General features: G+C 42.8%; 1 protein-coding gene and 1 long non-coding RNA gene across 5 annotated transcripts in view; both read right to left on the bottom strand.

Moving 5' to 3' along the window:
- The window catches only part of LOC115156236 (SAP30-binding protein), a 30,521-nt gene extending 22,728 nt beyond the window's left edge, over positions 1–7,793 (bottom strand). For 2 of the 4 annotated variants that reach the window (XM_029703675.1, XM_029703690.1), the window contains exons 1-3: positions 7,658–7,793; positions 4,117–4,262; positions 3,980–4,021 (exon numbers count right to left, since the gene is read on the bottom strand). In XM_029703675.1, coding sequence (XP_029559535.1) covers positions 3,980–4,021; positions 4,117–4,262; positions 7,658–7,751 — 282 coding nt within the window. In that variant the 5' untranslated portion in view covers positions 7,752–7,793. The remainder of the gene's footprint in view (positions 1–3,979; positions 4,022–4,116; positions 4,263–7,657) is intronic. The other 2 variants (XM_029703681.1, XM_029703699.1) reach the window with 1 other exon arrangement.
- Positions 7,794–11,069: 3,276 nt separating this feature from the next.
- Positions 11,070–21,222, bottom strand: LOC115156230 (uncharacterized). Its single transcript, XR_003868208.1, has 3 exons — positions 20,690–21,222; positions 12,803–12,965; positions 11,070–12,300 (listed from the first exon to the last, which is right to left on the bottom strand). It is a non-coding gene; the product is annotated as an uncharacterized LOC115156230 (long non-coding RNA).
- Positions 21,223–22,586: the final 1,364 nt, after the last annotated feature.

Below are 22,586 nucleotides of genomic sequence, written 5' to 3'. Positions count from 1 at the left end.
GGCAATCACAAACACTGGCTGCAAAGTGATACATAGCTGTGCAATTTAGACAATGCATTGATACAGTGCCTTCTGTATCATTTTGTTACGTTACAGCCATAATCTAAAATTGATTAAATAAAATGCAAATAGGCAGAAATCTACACACAATACCCCCATAATGACCAAGCAAAAACAGGTTTTTAGAAATGTTTGCAAATTTATTGAAAATAAAAAAACAGAAATACCTTATTTACATAAGTATTCAGACACTTTTCTAAGAGACTTGAAATTGAGCTCAGGTGCATCCCGTTTCCATTGATCATCCTTGAGATGTTTCTACAACTTGATCAGGATCGAGGCAAAGATGAATGGAGCAAAGTACAGATAGATCCTTGATGAAAACCTGCTCAGGAGAGCACTCAGGGCCTCAGACTGGGGCAAAGGTTCACCTTCCAACCGACTAACCGGTGCCCTCGCACATTGACTCTGTACCGGTAACCCCTGTACATAGACTCACTATTGTTATTTTACTGCTGCTCTTTAATTAATTCTTACTTTTATTTTTTACTTATCTATTTTTTCTTAAAACGTATTTTTCTTAAAACTGCATTGTTGGTTAAGGGCTTGTAAGTAAGCATTTCACTGTTGTATGTGGCGCATGTGACAAATACCATTTGATTTGAAGAGGACAACGACCCTAAGCACACAGCCAAGACAATGCAGGAGTGGCCTCGGGACAAGTCTCTGAATGTCCTTGAGTGGCCCAACCAGAGCCCGGACTTGAACCTGATCGAACATCTGTGGAGAGACCGGAAAATAGCCGTGCAGCAACGAAACCCCATCCAACCTAACAGAGCTTGCGAGGATCTGCAGAAAAGAATGGGAGAAACTCCCCAAATACAGGTGTGCCAAGCTTGTAGCGTCATACCCAAGAAGACTCGAGGCTGTAATTGCTGCCAAAGGCGCTTCAACAAAGTACTGAGTAAAGGGTCTGAATACTTATGTAAATTCTGTTGTTATTTTAAATTTTTCGAGTAAACATTTCTAAAAATCTGTTTTTTCTTTGTCATGATGGGGTATTGTGATGTCATGATGGGGTATTGTGATGTCATTATGGGGTATTGTGATGTCATTACGGGGTAATGTGTGCAGATTGATGAGGGGGGAAAAACAATGGAATCAATTTTAGAATACGGCTGTAACGTAACAAAATGTGGAAAAAGTCAAGGGGTCTGAATACTTTCCGAATGCATTGTAACTTTCATTAACTGGCTAAGGTTAGCGTGCGAGCTAGTTACTGACAGCTGTCAGTCAGTGGCCTATTTGGTGTCATTTCTCTGCTACACGTGGAAGTCACCACAACGTCCCACCCCCAATTCCTGAATATGTATTAGCAGCCTGCGTCAGTCTTCGAGGTGGAACCTAAATGACCATTTCTGCTCTAGGACAGGAAGTACTCTACATAGGTGCGGCAACTTCCTCTGAGGTGGGCCTTTAAAGGGATACTTCAGGGTTTTGGCAATGAGACCTTTATCTACTTCCCCAGAGTTTTCTAGTGAAAACAGGGGCTTGGCAGGAGGTGGGGCGATCTGAGCAGCTTCTAAAATATGTCCCGTCTTCGCCAGAACTTGGGGTTCAGCAGAAAGGAACAGTGCTCTTATTCACTGGAACACATACACTTTCTGCCACCCAGTCACCTAGCAACTGCATGGACACATCCAAGAATTGTCATGAAGAGGGCCCGAGGGCCAAACTAAGTAGGACAGGAAGACCCAGGAAGGGGTGTGGTTACCAGAGGTTCTTCCCCCCCCTGCCCCCATCTCACTGTAATAAATGGCACTTTCAGCCAGAGAGGAAACTATAGCAACAGAACTAACAGCGCAGCCAAACTGACATTATTCTGGGTTACTGCATATTCACTATCGGCAAAAACACAGATCAAGGTGGTAGAGAGGGGGCAAGAAACAGTCAAACAACCCCCACTCTTTCACCACTGTCCTTGACACGATCAAGAGACAAATGTGACACATTTGGTGACAACCCCTCCTCCGCCCATCGTTTTCCACCCCACTGCCTTCTCATTGACCAAGGAGAGAAGGAGTGTTGGTTCTATCATGGTTCTATCATGGTTCCATCATTGTTCTTCTAGTCTGTGGCAGTAGTCCACTCCTGGTCCCTCTAAAGAGAGCAGGCCAGAGTAAAAGTATCCCACCATATACATCCTGCTCTATAAATGAATCACCTTCATAAATCCATTCTATTACTCCTGTTATTTGACACACAAATATGTCTAACACAGATACGGCATTTTCTCAATTCAATCTAATCAAAGCCATTGTATATGCAGTGGATAGGAGAACGTAGTGGCTAGATAAATCAACGCTTGTGCAACAAACAAGCTAATACCAGTAAGTTCTGGCTAAGAGTTGAAGACGTGTTTGAACAAACTGCTAAGCGTTTAACTCCCTTAGATTACCAGTAAGCAATGTGCAACAGTCACACAAGAGCCTACTGCTAGATACATCTCCCTAAAGGAAACTAGCGTCATCTAAACCCAACACTAGATGACTTGTAAGATACAATAGCAAGGACGTAGCAGTTGAATATGACTTAGCGCACTGTTACGGAGTTCGGCCCTTAGGACAAAGTGGGGACCAATGGTGTGGCTGACAAGACATTACTCATAACAGTGGGTCTCAGCACTAAGGCAACAGTAGCTACATACAGGATCAAATCATAAGACAGGGAGTAAACAAGTAGTAGCTAGTGAAAACACATTACGGATTTAGTCTTTGTCAGGTTCTGGGTCGGTTTACCACAACTCAAGCACTCCCTCTGACATAAAGACAACAAACCGAGCCAGTCCTCCACCTGACCCCCCCCAAAGACACACACACCGAACCAGTCCTCCACCTGACCCCCCCCAAAGACACACACACACACAACGAACCAGTCCTCCACCTGACCTGACCCCCCCCCTCAAGACCCCCCCCCCACACACACACACCGAACCAGTCCTCCACCTGACCCCCCCCCAAAGACACACACACACAACGAACCAGTCCTCCACCTGACCTGACCCCCCCCCACTCCTCAAGACCCCCCCCACACACACACACCGAACCAGTCCTCCACGTGACCCCCCCCAAAGACACACACACAACGAACCAGTCCTCCACCTGACCTGACCCCCCCCCCCCCCCCAAGACCCCCCTACACACACACCGAACCAGTCCTCCACCTGACCTGACCCCCCCCCCCCCCCCCCCAAGACCCCCCCACACACACACCGAGCCAGTCCTCCACCTGACCTGACCCCCCCCCCCCCCCCAAGACCCCCACACACACACACCGAGCCAGTCCTCCACCTGACCTGACACCCCCCCCCCCAAAGAGACACACACACACACGCACACCTCACCAGTCCTCCACCTGCCCCCGCCCTTCCTATGTTATGAAATGCTACAGTTCTGCAGACAAATTGTATCCAGGGCCTGATCATAGGCCCCTCGTAGCATAGCCAATTGTCAGACACATACATAATGCTATGTTATTAAAGTGGCCCTAGCCCTGTAATGATTCTGTTTGTTTGAGTAGCACCTAGCACTCCACCAGTACATAGTGATAGCAGGCTTGTGACTTCAAGTATCAGCCAATAAAGACAAATCATATAATAGATCTACAGCCCCCCCTAGTGGCACCTACAGGGAATGTTAACAATCTTCACTTCTCTTTGCACCCCCCAGACAATCTTGATTATTATTAGCCTTTATTTAACTAGTTAAGAAAAAAATCTTATTTGCAATGACAGCCTACCTCGGCCTCCCCTAACTCGCCGCCCTATGGGACTCCCGATCACGGCCGGTCGTGATACAGCCCGGGATCGAACCAGCGTCTGCAGTGATGCCTCTAGCGCTGAGATGCAGGGAAGCCCCATGACCCCTTAACAAACATTAAATAGGTCCAAACCATTCGACAATCAGGGGGGTTCAAATACCTTATAATCATCGGTGTCTCCCCCCTCGTCAGACTCCATTTCCTACAAAGACAAGAATGCAAAGGGTTAACATCCCTGAGTGACCCAACACACACTGAGAAATACCTCTAGCAGGGTGCTGTGTGAAAAAGACTGACTAAGTTGGAAAGAGAAAAAGAACCGACGGAGTTACGGGAGCTCTCCCCACTGTCCTCGTCTCCAGATGCCTTGTCGTCGCCATCCTCAATCCGGCCAATGTCGTCCTCTCCATAGGCAGCCGACACCAGACCTACCCCATGGATCTCTGCAGAATGACAAAGAGCTTGGTTATCAGGTTGGAAACATGACAGCATTCAGTTGCCGGGTTTCTGAGCCAATAGCAAGCTAGCTTGCTGGGATTAGGTCGGCCTCTCATTGAATAAACTGTCATTTGAATTTACTCTACTGGTTGTCAAATTGGTTGGTCCTTTAGCCATTGGAAATTTTAGACAAAAACATCCACAGAAAAGTATTATTGACACGTTTTTTTCTGGTAATGCCTTTCTGATTTCTATCACCTGACACATGAGCAAAATCATGCCTGCACAAACTCAACAAGTCTCAATATCGCGTGAGCATGCAGTCAGGTGATGCAAACTTTTTAAAGTCTGTTTACATAATAACAACGACAACCTGTCAATATGTTTTCTAAAATGTCCAACGGCATAACATATTAATGACGAACTTGGCGGACAACCGGTAGAGTGAGTTTAAATAACGTAATAAGTTAAAAATTCAAATGAGAGTTTATTCAACACTGATTTATAAAAGGTGCCGGACTGTTCCGTCTTTTGGGATCTAGCGAGTAACGTGGAGTAACATGGAGTAACGTGGAGTAACGTGGAGTAACGTGGAGTAATGTGGAGGAATAGCTCGTTGCGGGACGAGACACATTCAGATACTAGATAGGAACGTTAGCAGGCTGATGACATGCCCCTCTTCCATCCACACAGAAAGTTAGCTATATCCTGTACAGGGTTCACACAACACCTTGTTTTAGTTAACGAATAATAATTCAGTGTTTGTTTACCGTGTTGTGGGACAAAGGTCATTAGAAAAATAACATTAACACATCGATAAAGTATTTAGGTAGGTAGCTAGCCAGCAACATTGTTGAACCTACACAATGCGAGTTTCAGGTAACCACTTTCGTCTCAGTTAGGACAGATTTGGGTGTGAAATTCTCATTTCTATGCAATATCAGTCAGAGTACATGATGTCTCTATTCATATATTATTTGTAGGCCGGTAGGCCCGGCCCAGCATGCATCTGTAGACTACTTGTGTGCTACTGTAGCCCCTTGCTTTAGCTACTGTCATGGAGTTAGCTAAATATTTTCATAAAGAAACTGATAAAAACACACAGGTGCTAAATCAATGTGGCTTACAAAGATGAGGACCAAGAGCAAGAGAGGGAGTGCGGTGATGAACATAATTAGCATATAATATTACGCTCATAAAATCACAGATGTCTCTATTCAAATATTATTTGTCTATTTCTCTGTGCGTTGATTGGTGGAGGAAAACAGGTCACCGTAGCCTACTGTAGCCTACACTACCTTTTTTAAGGTCAACATTAGTTCAGAACAATTAACTTGATAGCAAGAGAGAACGCTGCTCTCAGAAAGTATCAAAAGAAAGGTGGATAATGAAAATGGAAGTTTCTGGGAAGAATGGACAGAGAGATATGCGATCATCTCACCATCCTTTACCAATGCCAAGCCAGTGTGTCTTATTTAGAATGAGGCACTGTCAAAGTGGCGTTCCTGCCCAGACAGACGCCCGACGCAGAGAGCATTAACTGCAAGCTACAAAGACTACTTTTTTGGCTGACATATTCTGTCACTTAAATGGGTTAAATCTGCAGTTACAAGTTAGAGTGAAAACAGTGGTGTACATTGAGGAAAAACTTGAGGCCTTTACTCTGAAAAATGAGTTGTTCGACTTGGACTTGTCATCTGGAAGGCTACTACACTTCAGCACACTGACGAAACGACAGACAGATGGACAAGGCCGCAGCATTGTCACAGAGGTGGTGGAAGATTTCATCAGCAGCTGAGGGACAACTTCTCCACCAGATTTGAAGATTACAGCATTGCCCAAGGGTATTTGTACGTGATCCTCTCACAGTCCGCCCAGGTGGAGAATTCTCCCGCCTTGCTATGAAAACAATACCCTCGCTGGATGAGGCCGCAATTCAAACTGAGCTGATTGAATTCCAGATGTCGAGCCAAATCAGGGATGCGCACAGGAGTGCCGAGTCCCTACGTGCATTTTTGGTGGCATGCTCAGAGGAATACAGCACAATACAGAAACGTTTTTATGTGCTAACAATGTTTGGATCAACTTACACCTGCGAGTCCTCATTTTCTTCTATGAACGCAGGAACCTGCTTTCACATGTCGGACTTCCTGCGCAATAAAATCCCATCCATCTCACCCGACATCCACAAGATCGTGTGCAGCTTTACGTTTCAGCACCACAAAATGGCCTGCTGCCTGCTTTATTAGTTGACTGTCTCCCGTATTCTCTCTCCTCATGAATGAAGTTAAAATGTAACTTTTACATTATTTAGGTAGAGTAACTTGCTTCTTGGGACATTGCATTTGGGACTTTTTGCATGTCGTAAAAAAATAAATAAAAATATGAAAACAATCTAATAATTTGGGGGGCCCAAAAATATTTGGCCAGCGGGCCACCAGTTGATAAACCCTGATCTATACAATAGACCATAATTGGCCCAATAGACCTGCCATATTCCCATGTTCAAGGAGCTTTTCATTTTGATTGGGTTATTTTGCCTAAAAAACCTTTAGGCCTACATATAGAAAAATAAAAACAACTCTGCATCCCTGCCCAGGCTGACAAGAGTGTCCAAAAGGGTGTTTAGCATCTCTGCCCAGCCTGGCAAGAGTGTCCAAAAGGGTGTTTAGCATCTCTGCCCAGCCTGGCAAGAGTGTCCAAAAGGGTGTTTAGCATCTCTGCCCAGCCTGGCAAGAGTGTCCAAAAGGGTGTTTAGCCTCCCCAGTGGCTCTGCAGGTGAAGAGAAGATATTCTCCGCTGCTTGCCTGATGCTCTCCAGGCACCATTGCATGAGCCTGAGGCCACAGACTGACCAAAACCGTGTTTGTAAAAATGCATTCAAAAACGTACTAAGTAATTTTTCGTTTAATTTGTATTTAATTCTAAGTCACAGCCTATATGGGCAATTTATAGACTATAATGATTTAACACAAAGAAATGTTGTTTAAATGCTGAACGCTTTATGTCCCAACCAACCTATTGCGTATCACTCGCAAATGCTTCACAATTTATTTCTTCGTAGGCTATAACCTTGAAATAATATAGACTAAATAATTCATGTTCCTTCCTTCTTAGGCTTCCTGTCTGGCTCCTGACCTAACACTAAACCTGGTGTTTATATGCTGTTTAATTAATGACATGTAGCCTATTTCAAATTATGTTGCGCTTCTTACATTCCCCTTTTCATGTTTATTCAAATACTTTTCATTCAAATACATATGGTTTGGTTTCAATACTTTAAAAACAACAAATAGATGGGTGTTGAAGCGCCCACTGCTCCATGGGCGATGTGCGGGATTTCTAACAGCTCAACTCCGCTCACATGCTCTGATATAAGTAGCTAAAGTAAATTATCTACCTGTTTCTTCGGTTTCTGGGTTGGAATCTGGCTCAGAGTCGTCTCCATACTCCGCCAAAGAAGAGAGAAGTACACTATTTTTGCTGCTCGCCATTTCTTCACTGGTCGCATAACAATGACGTCACGTCTTCTTCTTTAGAATTTGGTTAGCGGATCGCATCCAACTTTTAGGTGCATACACCGTCACCTACTGTACTGGAGTGTGAGGCCATTCACGGCCTACCTACGAAAGGAAAAGGAAAATGACCCTGGCAACTATTAGCCCTCACAAAATAAGAACAAAAACCACACCACCACATTCCAATATTTAACCCTATCTAATCTTACTCCAGATCAACAGTCTGGGAGGACAGCACACTACCACTAAACACCCTCTGCAACTGTTCTGCAGTAAATCCTAGCAATCCCAAGTACTTCTCTGCAGCTGCCACCACAACATCTATCCTCTGTGATTTATGTTCCATTCCAGCGGTATAATTGACTACAATGGCCATGAACGCCAACAAACCAACCTTACTGAAGCACATGCTATTCCTATCACTCTACTCCCAGGGATCTTCTTAGGATCCCTCACCCTGGACCCATCTTCCTTAACTACTCTCTTCACTGCCTCAGCATAGGACACCTTCTGCACTATTCTGATCCTGGCAACTTCAACCTGCCTTTCTCTCACCGGACACCTCTGATCTCCAGCACCATTGATACCCCCACAGCTCAAACACACAACTTTTTCCAATGATACTACACATTCCTTTGTCTTATGTCCTCCTGCACACTTATCACATCTAGGAATCTCCTTACTACACTGCTGCCACATGACCATAAACTTGACACCTAAAACACCGTAATGGGTTTGGGACAAAAGCTCTAACGGACACATCCTAACTTGACTTTATCTGGTAAAAACTCTGCATCAATAGTACAGACAGTGTCTTCTCTGTTTCACCACGCTCTACACTGGGTCTGCGTCACATCAAATGGCAGGCGTCACAGACACCGGGAATCTTCAACTTCAGTTGGCCCTCATCAACACTTAACGCCACACCAGTTATCACTCCTTTCAAAGGCGCCCTGCTCCAGAGAGGAAAGCAAGTCACAGTCCCCAGACCCGTGGTGCAGAGCGCCCTTAACGGCGGAGACACAAAAAAGTCATTTTCACCTACCCAACATTCCCCAACCTCTTCTCCACCCAACCTGATACCACATATGGATCAGCCAGAAGGCAAGGATCCATTCTCTCCAAAAATCTCACTCCTACTGGGCAAAAAAACATCTTTATCACCATCGGGACAAGCCTTAAACTCTGTGTTCTTTACCGCACCTGACACCACAGTTAATTCATGTTCAATTTCCTTCTGCAGCACTCCATATTTACTCTCAGCCTCCATATTTACTCCATATTTATGTTCCACTTTCTTCCTTTTTTTTCTCCTGCCTCTTACCAACCTCAATGACTCCATCTCCAAGTCCATTCTGGCATACCGCCATCTTGTGACTCATCCTGGCTCTGCTATACACGACAACGTCACTTCCAGCATCGCTTTTGATATGCGCATGCATATAATTTTTTATTGAAAGGATTCATTTAAAGTTTCAACAATAATTATAATCAAACAGCAAATTTCATAATCAAATACACAAATCAATTTACTGAAAGGATTCATTTAAAGTTTCAACATTTAATTATAATCAAACAGCACATTTTCATAATCAAATACATAAATCAATTTATGAACGTTATTGTCTTGACTTGATCGAATTACTTGCCAATTCAGACATTCCTCAGAGTGTTTGTTTAAATGATGGTCCCATTAATAATGCTTGGGCTGGAAGCTTTTTTTGCACAGTCTTTTCTTTTGGAAAAATCATTGTAGACGTAGACAGAAAATCTAAATGGCCGTAGACCAGTCATAGAGAGTGGGACACACTTCTCTAAAGCACCCCCTTCTTCATCCTCCTCTTCCCCCCTCCAGGTGAGCAGCAACAGCCATATATTAGAGCGAAGACCACCAGGGCCAGGATCATCAGCAGGAACAGCCCTATGACCACAATGCCCCCCAACGCCCAGGGCTCCATCTGCAGGCGCTGCACAGCCCACTGGACCCAGTCCTCTGGTGACCCTGCCGGGTCAGGGCGGTCTGGAACACTACAGTGGGAGTGAAAAGTCAGAAGTATGGGTTAGAGGTAGGGGTCAGAGGTAGGGGTCAGAGGAAAGGGGTCGGGTATAGGGGTCAGAGGACGGGGTCAGTGATAGGGGTCAGAGGAAAGGGGTCAGGTATAGGGGTCAGAAATGGGGGTCAGAGGTAAGGCTCAGGAAATAAAGGGTGGTACAAAGTTGTTTTGTTGTATTTTTAGTTGAAATGATCCAGGGAAAGCCCATTTAGAAGATTTCTTCAGATTTGTTCGACCAGCTCTTTCATAGAACAACAAATTACAGTTTTAAAGATACACAACTTTTCCTTTTTCCTTTAATTCCACCGATGTTTGTTTCACATTGTAACCTGCTGGCAGTAGGATTTATGTACGGGAACAACAAGGCTTTCCTTCATGTTACAGATCTGTTCATTATTTTTCTTTCTTACTAGCTCTGACTTTGCTGGTAGTTACTTTATTGAGGAAAAATGTACTGACTATGACTGTGATAAGCAGTTGTCCCACCTAGCTACAGTATCTTCAGATGAATGCACTGACTGTAAGTTGCTCTGGATAAGAGCGTCTGCTAAATTACTAAAATGTAAAATATAAATGTAAATCTGTTAATCAACAAGTTTCCAATCAATGACTCACCTTTCCAGAGCCATCTCTCAATGTTCTCAGCGATGGATACAGTAAATACAGTTTGTGAGACCTGGGTTCTGGATGTATAGGCCTCTGTTAGTAACTCAATAGCTGGTCCAACCCTGCATCTGTATACCAAATAAACCCTCCACTTCAGACCCTAGAAGATCTTCTTTAGTGTGAGAGTCTTGGTATCCTGTGAGGTACGCTCATTTCCTCACTCTCAACTCCAACTGGATTTTTCTCTCTCGATTCCGAAAGCCTAATCAGTGACCGTAACTAGTTCTCTTGTTGTGAGCGCTTTCAATATGTGACGCAGTAGGAGAGAGAGGTCCAGCTGGGTTAATGTTTACCGACAATATTGACTCTATCGGAGGTGAGGCCCGAGACTGTGCTACAAGGTCTGATAAGGTATGCTCCACTGCACAATACACTACACCGCCGAGTGGCAGGTTACTGGCACCTGAAGTGAAAGTATCAGGGATAGGCTGGACCAGTGTAAAGATGGAATCTTTGTCGTTTTATAGATGGAAAGTTAGATATGACATAGGATCAGCCAGGCATTGGAGTGTTACATTCCCAAGGTTTTAACTGTTGACACAATGTATTAATAACAAGAATAATCACAATGTAATTTTTTTCATTCTTTAACGTACTGTTTTATTTGCACTTAAACATTAAGTAAAGCTAAACCTGTTGCTCCTCAAATGACAACTACAGATGAATATAATCCCAAAACACAGGTTGTTTCACTCCAAATGATTGATGTACAATCAATCGGTGATGGTACAGTAACAGTATAACTAATGATAATCACGATTTGCCATCTGTTAGGCAACAAATATTACTACTATTTCTACAACACTGCATCAATAATGTACAACACTTTTTGCAGGGGTGGCAGGCAGCCTAGAGGTTAGAGCACTGGGCCGGTAGTCACTAGTTCAAATCCCAGAGGTGACAAGGTGAAAAATCTGTCTTTGCCCAAGGCATTTAACCCTAATTGTTCCAGGATTGCCATTGATAGTGGGTCACCCCACTCTCTGGGGCAGTTGGGATATGCAAAAAAACTAAACAATATAATGAACATGTGTGAAATGGGACAGGTACTGTATAAGCGCCCACCAATTATACCAGTTGCGTAAATGTATTGTGCTCATTGCACCAGCAGAGGGCACTGTCTATATGACTGTCCTGTCTTTTCCACTGGAAAACAGCCACACAAAAACAAGTTCGGAACTTCAGCACGTTTTCTATAGGGTCGTCTTGAAGGAGAACAGAGATGGGTTTTACATTCTGGACATAGAAACAACTTTATTAAACACAACAAGATTGAAATCTGAGGGAGTTTTTTTTATGCTTCCTTCTATAGACCTACAAAACACACAACTTAAACACCTATCGGCTCTTCCAGGTTAAATCACATGAGAAAGCAGGATAAAACTTGGGTGGGTCTTTCAACCTCAGAGTGGTTTGTGTCCTCAGACAGAATAACAGCACAGAAGCAATGTTCACAGTTCTCTGTTTATAGAGTGTCGTTGTCTGTTTAAAGCTATTGCTATATAGTCTTAATGAGTCGGCCATTGCTCATCAGTCTTTATACACACACAGATTCCTCAGGCTGGTTGCAGAGCAGTCTGTCTGTCCCATCCAAGCTACATTGTCCAGGCGATTCTAATACTTTGTTGGTTCTCATTTGGTTCTTCCCTGGGATTGCCGTTTCCTCCCTTCCTTAAATGTTCTACGTATTGTAACTGGGCCAATGTCTCCTCCTCAGACAGACTGTAAGGGCTGGACTCGGGATTTAAGCTTTCCACAGCAACAGCAGCGAACGCAGGACAGCACAATAATAAACAAGAATGTAGCTGGAAGGAGAGAGAGAGAGATTTAGCTTCATGACATTTATGTAAACAGAGACTAACTAGTTGCTCTGCCAATAACAGATTGAAATGTCACATGATACATGTGATTACTGATTACATTAGTGTTGCTGTGATCACTGTAATTCAACTCATGTGGTTTCACCCAGTTAAAATAGAAACAATCCGATATCACTGATCTGACTGCTTATTCGTTTTAAAGTGAACTTGTGTTGCCATGGCTTTTATGACGTGCTCCTATGCTATCAATGACTCAGACATTAAAAAATAAAAATCAATGGGGGCCCTTCTGGAGGTTCGGTGGCCACTGGGGCCCGGTCGGTAATCCGGCCAATAACAACATAATGAAAAACAATAAGACCTCCATTGACAGGCGGTTGGCTAAGTGGAGATTCCACCATATTGCTTACAGGCATTTCCTTCTTTCAGATCTACCAGAGGTGTCTAAGGGTTGAGGCCTACGGATGTGGAATGTGCCTAGACTCACCGACGAACAGGATGATGATGAAGAACGCCCCCAGTTCCAATGAGTTGGCCTGAGGGAGGTTCTGTAGTTTAGTCCACACCTTATTCAGGATGTCCAACACCTCCATCTTGAATTTCCCCTTGGCCTGGTCAGGTCTCATACACAGAGGGTAATGTTGGTCAAACTTATTGTAGCGTACAGGAGAAAATGATACAAAGACATGGACAGAATTAGAGGTTTGATGCATTTCTTCAATACATACAAGTTTGTTTATATGCACACACGCACACATACTTTAGGCACACACACTTCCTGTAAGAGCTTTCCTGTAAGACATCTATAATCTCTGACATATGTTACTCTGAACACTTTTCAGTGTTTCCTTTGACGTATTTAGGTGAAGACACAGTATTATGTGTTTGTATCGAACTCGCCCTGGACAAAATAGCCCTTCAATGTCATTAACGTCATATGGAGTGAACCAAAACGCTGCGCGAATGTGTATGCTCATCTTATTCTTTAATTAAAGAAAGAACGTGATACAAAACACTGAACCAAAACAACTACGAAAAACCAGTCTCATAAGGACAAAATGACTATACAGAGAAAAAACTACCCACAAATCCCATTGAAAAACACCCCTATTATATAGGACCTTCAATTAGAGGCAACGAGGAACAGCTGCCTCCAATTGAAGGTCAACCCAATAAACTAAACATAGAAGACCTAGAACGAACATAGAAATACACTAACATAGAACATTAACCGAACATTAAGCAAAAAAAAAAACGAAACGCCATAAAAAAACACCCCCTGCCATGCCCTGACCAAACTATAATAACAAACAACCCCTTTTACTGGTCAGGATGTGACATTCAACCACACCCTAACCCTTCCAGTCCACTATGCAATTTGTACTGAACGCTCTACAATTACCTTCCACCGTCTATGTTGTATGTATATTTATATTATACTATATATTTTATGTATATTTATATTATACTATATATTTTATGTGCATTTATATTATACTATATATTTTGTGTATATTTTATGTATATTTATTTTATGTATATTTATATTATACTATATTTTATGTATATTTATATTATACTATATGTTGTATGTATATTTATATTATATTATATATATTTTGTATCTTTATATTATCCTATATATTTTATATATATATATATTATCCTATATATTTTATGTGTATTTATATTATACTATATATTATATGTATATTTATATTATACTATCTTTTATGTATACTTATATTGTACTATATGTTGTATGTATATTTATATTATACTATATATTTTATGTATATTTATATTATACTATCTTTTATGTATATTTATATTATACTATATGTTGTATGTATATTTATATTATACTATATATGTTTTGTATTTAAATTATCCTATATATTTTATATATATTTATATTATACTATATTTTATGTATATTTATATTATCCTATATATTTTTTGTATATTTATATTATACTATATATTTTATGTATATTTATATTATACTATATTTTATGTATATGTATATTATACTGTATATTTTATGTATATTGATATTATACTGTATTTTTGATGTATATTTATATTATACTATATATTTTATTTATATTTATATTAAACTATATATTTTATTTATATTTATATTATCCTATATATTTGATGTATATTTATATTATACTATATTTTATGTATATTTTATGTATATTTATTTTATGTATATTTATATTATACTATATTTTATGTATATTTATATTATACTATATGTTGTATGTATATTTATATTATATTATATATATTTTGTATCTTTATATTATCCTATATATTTTATATATATATATTATCCTATATATTTTATGTGTATTTATATTATACTATATATTATATGTATATTTATATTATACTATCTTTTATGTATACTTATATTGTACTATATGTTGTATGTATATTTATATTATACTATATATTTTATGTATATTTATATTATACTATCTTTTATGTATATTTATATTATACTATATGTTGTATGTATATTTATATTATACTATATATGTTTTGTATTTAAATTATCCTATATATTTTATATATATTTATATTATACTATATTTTATGTATATTTATATTATCCTATATATTTTTTGTATATTTATATTATACTATATATTTTATGTATATTTATATTATACTATATTTTATGTATATGTATATTATACTGTATATTTTATGTATATTGATATTATACTGTATTTTTGATGTATATTTATATTATACTATATATTTTATTTATATTTATATTAAACTATATATTTTATTTATATTTATATTATCCTATATATTTGATGTATATTTATATTATACTATATTTTATGTATATTTATATTATCCTATATTTTATGTATATGTATATTATACTGTATATTTTATGTATATTGATATTATACTGTATTTTTGATGATATTTATATTATACTATATATTTTATTTATATTTATATTATACTATATATTTTATTTATATTTATATTCTCCTATATATTTGATGTATATTTATATTATACTAGATTTTATGTATATTTATATTATCCTATATCTTTTATGTATATTTATATTATACTATATTTTATGTAAATGTATATGTATATTATACTGTATTTTGATGTATATTTATATTATACTATATATTTTATTTATTTTTATATTATCAATATATTTTATGTATATTTATATTATCCTATATCTTTTATGTATATTTATATTATCCTATATATTTTATGCATATGTATATTATACTGTATTTTTTATGTATATTTATATTTATATTATACTATATTTTTTATGTATATTTATATTATCAATATATTTTATGTATATTTATTTCACACTATATGTATTTAGTATATGCTCCTTCATTTCATCCCACTCCCTCTAATCCGTGTACTGATTTACTTCATGTGTTGGTGTGTATTTATGGACAGTTTGGGGTGGCAGATAGCCTAGTGGTTAGAGTGTTGAACTAGTAACTGGAAGGTTGCAAGATCAAATCCCTGAGCTGATAAGGTACAAATCTGTCTTTCTGCTCCTGAACAAGGCAGTTAACCCACTGTTCCTAGGCCGTCATTGAAAATAAGAATTTGTTTTTAACTGACTTGCCTAGTTAAATAAAGGTTAAAAAACTGTGTGTTTGTGTTTCCTGGGTGTAAGGAGTCCTGGTGTAGCTGGAACAGTCATTCTGTTGTTTAATTATAAACTGTACTATTTCAGGATGGGCTTTTCAGACTGGGCCCTGTCATCAGCTAGAGCAGCTGCTCTGTGTGGGCTATCCAACACACACTAGAACTGGACTCAAATGTGTGTGTCCTCACAAGAATAGTAAACGAACAAACATTTGACCAACTGGGGACATTTTGTTAGTACCCACAAGGTCAAATGCTATTTCTATGGGGTTTAGGGTTAAGGTTAGAATTAGTGTTAGGGTCAGACTTACGTTAAAGGTTAGGACCTAGGGTTAGGTTTAGGGTTAAGGTTAGAATTAGTGTTAGGGTCAGACTTACGTTAAAGGTTAGGACCTAGGGTTAGGTTTAGGGTTAAGGTTAGAATTAGTGTTAGGGTCAGACTTACGTTAAAGGTTAGGACCTAGGGTTAGGTTTAGGGTTAGGTGTTAGAATTAGTGTTAGGGTCAGACTTACGTTAAAGGTTAGGACCTAGGGTTAGGTTTAGGGTTAGGTGTTAGAATTAGTGTTAGGGTCAGACTTACGTTAAAGGTTAGGACCTAGGGTTAGGTTTAGGGTTAAGGTTAGAATTAGTGTTAGGGTCAGACTTACGTTAAAGGTTAGGACCTAGGGTTAGGTTTAGGGTTAGGTGTTAGGGAAAATAGGATTTTGAATGGGACTAAATTGTGTGTCCCCACAAGGTTAGCTGTACACGACTGTGTGTGTGTGTTACCTTTGTACTTATCTAGTTCTCTAATCACTTATTATATTTGTTTGTGAGAAGCTGCTAGGGCAGCTAGGGGCTGAGACCATGTGTGGCACACCACTGTCACGTCTGGTACAACAACAACCTGCCTGCACAGCGTCCTTTTCTGTCACTGTGGTCTGATCTATCCCTGTGGTCTGGTCTGTCCCTGTGGTCTGGTCTGTCCCTGTTGTCTGTCCCTGTGGCCTGGTCTGTCCCTGTGGTCTGGTCTGTCCCTGTGGTCTGGTCTGTCCCTGTGGTCTGGTCTGTCACTGTGGTCTGGTCTGTTCCTGTTGTCTGTCCCTGTGGTCTGGTCTGTCACTGTGGTCTGGTCTGTCACTGTGGTCTGGTCTGTCCCTGTGGCCTGGTCTGTCCCTGTGGTCTGTCCCTGTGGTCTGGTCTGTCCCTGTGGTCTGTCCCTATGGTCTGGTCTGTCCCTCTGGTCTGTCCCTGTGGTCTGGTCTGTCACTGTGGTCTGGTCTGTCCCTGTGGTCTGTCCCTGTGGTCTGGTCTGTCCCTGTGGTCTGTCCCTATGGTCTGGTCTGTCACTCTGGTCTGTCCCTGTGGTCTGGTCTGTCACTGTGGTCTGGTCTGTCCCTGTGGTCTGTCCCTGTGGTCTGGTCTGTCACTGTGCTCTGGTCTGTCCCTGTGGTCTGGTCTGTCCCTGTGGTCTGGTCTGTCCCTGTGGTCTGTCCCTGTGGTCTGGTCTGTCACTGTGGTCTGGTCTGTCCCTGTGGCCTGGTCTGTCCCTGTGGTCTGTCCCTGTGGTCTGGTCTGTCCCTGTGGTCTGTCCCTATGGTCTGGTCTGTCCCTGTGGTCTGTCCCTGTGGTCTGGTCTGTCCCTGTGGTCTGGTCTGTCCCTGTGGTCTGTCCCTGTGGTCTGTCCCTGTGGTCTGGTCTGTCACTGTGGTCTGGTCTGTCCCTGTGGTCTGTCCCTGTGGTCTGGTCTGTCACTGTGGTCTATCCCTGTGGTCTGGTCGGTCCCTGTGGTCTGGTCTGTCCCTGTGGTCTGTCCCTGTGGTCTGGTCTGTCCCTGTGGTCTGTCCCTGTGGTCTGGTCTGTCCCTGTGGTCTGTCACTGTGGTCTGGTCTGTCACTGTGGTCTTGTCTGTCCCTGTGGTCGGTCCCTGTGGTCTGTCACTGTGGTCTGTCACTGTGGTCTGTCCCTGTGGTCTGGTCTGTCACTGTGGTCTGTCCCTGTGGTCTGTCCCTGTGGTCTGGTCTGTCACTGTGGTCTGTCCCTGTGGTCTGTCACTGTGGTCTGGTCTGTCACTGTGGTCTTTCCCTGTGGTCTGGTCTGTCACTGTGGTCTGTCCCTGTGGTCTGTCCCTGTGGTCTGGTCTGTCACTGTGGTCTGTCCCTGTGGTCTGGTCGGTCCCTGTGGTCTGGTCTGTCCCTGTGGTCTGGTCTGTCCCTGTGGTCTGTTCCTGTGGTCTGGTCTGTCACTGTGGTCTGTCCCTGTGGTCTGTTCTGTCCCTGTGGTCTGTCACTGTGGTCTGGTCTGTCCCTGTGGTCTGTCCCTGTGATCTGTCCCTGTGGTCTGTCCCTGTGGTCTGTCCCTGTGGTCTGTCCCTGTGGTCTGGTCTGTCACTGTGGTCTGTCCCTGTGGTCTGGTCGGTCCCTGTGGTCTGGTCTGTCCCTGTGGTCTGGTCTGTCCCTGTGGTCTGTCCCTGTGGTCTGGTCTGTCCCTGTGGTCTGGTCTGTCCCTGTGGTCTGTCCCTGTGGTCTGGTCTGTCCCTGTGGTCTGTCACTGTGGTCTGGTCTGTCCCTGTGGTCTGTCCCTGTGGTCTGTCACTGTGGTCTGTCACTGTGGTCTGTCCCTGTGGTCTGGTCTGTCCCTGTGGTCTGGTCTGTCCCTGTGGTCTGTCACTGTGGTCTGTCCCTGTGGTCTGTCCCTGTGGTCTGTCCCTGTGGTCTGTCCCTGTGGTCTGTCACTGTGGTCTGTCCCTGTGGTCTGTCCCTGTGGTCTGTCACTGTGGTCTGGTCTGTCCCTGTGGTCTGTCCCTGTGGTCTGGTCTGTCCCTGTGGTCTGTCACTCTGGTCTGTCCCTGTGGTCTGTCCCTGTGGTCTGTCACTGTGGTCTGTCCCTGTGGTCTGTCCCTGTGGTCTGTCACTGTGGTCTGGTCTGTCACTCTGGTCTGTCCCTGTGGTCTGGTCTGTCACTCTGGTCTGTCCCTGTGGTCTGTCACTGTTGTCTGGTCTGTCACTCTGGTCTGTCCCTGTGGTCTGTCACTGTGGTCTGGTCTGTCCCTGTGGTCTGTCCCTGTGGTCTGGTCTGTCACTGTGGTTTGGTCTGTCCCTGTGGTCTGTCCCTGTGGTCTGTCACTGTGGTCTGTCACTGTGGTCTGGTCTGTCCCTGTGATCTGTCCCTGTGGTCTGTCACTGTGGTCTGGTCTGTCCCTGTGATCTGTCCCTGTGGTCTGTCACTGTGGTCTGGTCTGTCACTGTGGTCTGTTTCTGTCCGGGCAGATTGGTCTTGTGATCTCCCTCATTGTTTCATGATTCACTATCCTCTGATTCAATTGGTTGTATTCCCTTCATCGTTAAGTGTTCCATCATTTTGCTTTATTTGCCTCAAAGGCATAGTGAAGGAGGGGACTATGATTAAGTGTATGTCTCTCTCTCTCTCTCTGTGTAAGTGTTTGTGTTAGTGTGTTTGTGTGTGTCTCTGTTTTTGTGTGTGTGTGTGTGTGTGTGTGTGTGTGTGTGTGTGTGTGTGTGTGTGTGTGTGTGTTGGAGGGGGCCTCTTCAGCTGATTGTTAAGGTGTGTCTCAACCACCTGTTACTCTGAAGAATGACCTGATCTCTGTTGTTTCTCTCCCCCTCTACTCTCTCTGTCTCCCCCCTTATCTCCCCCATCTCTCTCTGTCTCCCCCCACTGTCTCTCTCTGTCTCCCCCCTTATCTCCCCCATCTCTCTCTGTCTCCCCCACCGTCTCTCTCTGTCTCCCCCCTTATCTCCCCCTTCTCTCTGTCTCCCCCCTACTCTGTCTCTATGTATCGCCCCCCTCTCTCTCTCTGTCTCCCCCCACTCTGTCTCTCTCTGTCTCCCCCCTTATCTCACCCTCTCTGTCTCCCCCCACTCTGTCTCTATCTATCTCCCCCTTATCTCCCCCTTCTCTCTCTGTCTCCCCCCACTCTGTCTCTCTGTATCGCCCCCTTCTCTCTCTGTCTCCCACCACTTTGTCTCTCTCTGTCTCCCCCCCTTATCTCACCCTCTCTCTCTGTCTCCCCCCACTCTGTATCTCTCTGTCTCCACCCACTCTGTCTCTCTCTGTCTCCCCCCTTATCTCCCCCATCTCTCTCTGTCTCCCCCCAGTCTCTCTCTGTCTCCCCCCTTATCTCCCCCATCTCTCTCTGTCTCCCCCCAGTCTCTCTATGTCTCCCCCCTTATCTCCCCCTTCTCTCTGTCTCCCCCCACTCTGTCTCTATGTATCTCCCCCCTCTCTCTCTCTGTCTCCCCCCACTCTGTCTCTCTCTGTCTCCCCCCTTATCTCACCCTCTCTGTCTCCCCCCACTCTGTCTCTATCTGTCTCCCCCTTATCTCCCCCTTCTCTCTCTGTCTCCCCCCACTCTGTCTCTATGTATCGCCCCCCTCTCTCTCTGTCTCCCACCACTCTGTCTCTCTCTGTCTCCCCCTTATCTCTCTGTCCTTGTCCCCTCTCCTACTCTCCTGGTTTGTGTTATCTATGTGAATGTCTGAAGAGACCCTAAAGGTGTCGCTGAAAGCCTACTTTAACTTTGAATATCTGCAATGTTGAAGTTTTTATGTAACAAACAAAGAAACAAACAATTTTCACCAACTATGTTTTGTCCTATTACTTAACAACAGCTTCTCCGTGTCTAATAGACATGAGTGTAAATTATATACACATAAACAACAAAACATCACTGACAGGGCAACTTTACTGTATCACAAATCTTACCTTTGGAGTGAATGAGTTTACATGCGGAGTTTGGCAAGTTTGTCTCTCCAACTTCAGTACAGATTGGATCTACTTCTCCCAAAGTTTCTCAAATGTTCATTAAAAACACTGACAAACAGCATCAAAGCAAAATAAAAACACAAACAACTTAATGGTTCCCAAAGCTCTGGGATCGATATCTTTTCTCTCTCTCTTTCACCCTCCCTGTCTTCTTACTCCTCTCGTTCGTGTGGTCTCATCTCCGCTGTTCTGGCTCTTCACCTAATTATTAACTTGCTCCAGTTTTCCAGTTGGACTAAAATATTGTCTTTTGTCCTTTGACGTCTCTGTATCTGTAGTTCACTGGGTTGTCAGTCTGTCTGTCTTCACAACAGTTTTCCTCTCTTTAAAAGTCTGTGTTCACTTTCTAATGCTGCACTCGTCTTCTGCCTCTTCTACCCTCTCTCTCTGTAGTCTCCAGCAGTAACTCTCTCCCGTTTCTCTGCCTCTTCTACCCTCTCTCTCTGTAGTCTCCTGCAGTAACTCTCTCCCGTTTCTCTGCCTCTTCTACTCTCTCTCTCTGTAGTCTCCTGCAGTAACTCTCTCCCGTTTCTCTGCCTCTTCTACCCTCTCTCTCTGTAGTCTCCTGCAGTAACTCTCTCCCGTTTCTCTGCCTCTTCTACCCTCTTTCTCTGTAGTCTCCTGCAGTAACTCTCTCCCGATTCTCTGCCTCTACTCCCCCTCTCTCGCTCTCTCCTGGTGCCGTCTTTCGAAACTCATTCACTCTCTCTGTTTTCTCTTCCTTACACACACCCTCTCATTCTACACCCCCCTCCATCTCTCTCTCTCTCTCTTCCTCTCCCTCTCCCTTTCTCTGTCTCTCTCTTCTCTGGAGGCCAGCTGTTCTTTTTTTGTCCTTGGTCACCGTGGAGACCAATCTCCTTCTACAGCAAAAGAACAAGGGGTGAGGGCTGTGTGTGTGTGTGTGTGTGTGTGTGTGTGTGTGTGTGTGTGTGTGTGTGTGTGTGTGTGTGTGTGTGTGTGTGTGTGTGTGTGTGTGTGTGTGTGTGTGTGTGTGTGTGTGTGTGTGTGTGTGTGTGTGTGTGTGTGTGCATGCTCCATCCGTCTGGTCGTCTGCCACCTGACACACGTATTCCTGAAGAGTGGGACATAGGATGTGTGTGTATTGGTGTATTAGTTATTGATTTCAATAGTTCTCTTGCACTTCTCAATGTCAACATGATACTAAAGCGAGTACTGCAGTCTACGACCATGAATATAAAACCCAAGTCAACTTCAAGAGGCACAGTAAAGCTGGAACTGTTTTGAAGATAAATGTGTATTTTCCCACTTAAAAGGCTCCCCTGTGTTCTTCCTTTTCTTGCTATTCCATCGTACATCCCTACGGAAGGGTTCCTGACAACGAAACAGAGAACAATGTGGCTCCGGTCTGTTTGTGTTTGTTCTCTGTAAAAGAACCCTGAGGTACAGGGAATGAGGCCTGTGTGTTGGTCAGTCAGAGGCAGAGTGATCTTTCAACTGGGTGAAAGTATGCAAACTTTTATTTATCTCATTTGACTTTCTGTTGTTGGTGCATGCAGGAAAATGAGAAAGAATGTTATGCAGGAAAGAATTCCCTATATTCTTTTAGAATGTCTCCATGGTCCTTAAATGCCCTTTTGTTCCCTGCATTTCCCTTTACACACAGGATTACATGACCATGTTACTTATCGACGTATTACATCTTTTCTGGCAAAGCCACAGTGAATAATGCTCTCACCTCACCTCTCCTCTTTTCCTTTCCTCCTCTCCTCCTCCTCTCCTCGTCTCCTCCTCTCCTCATCTCCTCCTCTCCTCCCCTTCTCATCCTCTCATAGTGTCATATTATTACTTCATTGTCAAGCCCACTGTCATCCAA

This window comes from Salmo trutta, chromosome 2 (assembly GCF_901001165.1).
Source record: "Salmo trutta chromosome 2, fSalTru1.1, whole genome shotgun sequence".
NCBI classification, from domain to species: domain Eukaryota; kingdom Metazoa; phylum Chordata; class Actinopteri; order Salmoniformes; family Salmonidae; genus Salmo; species Salmo trutta.
This window is presented reverse-complemented; position numbering and strand designations above follow the sequence as displayed.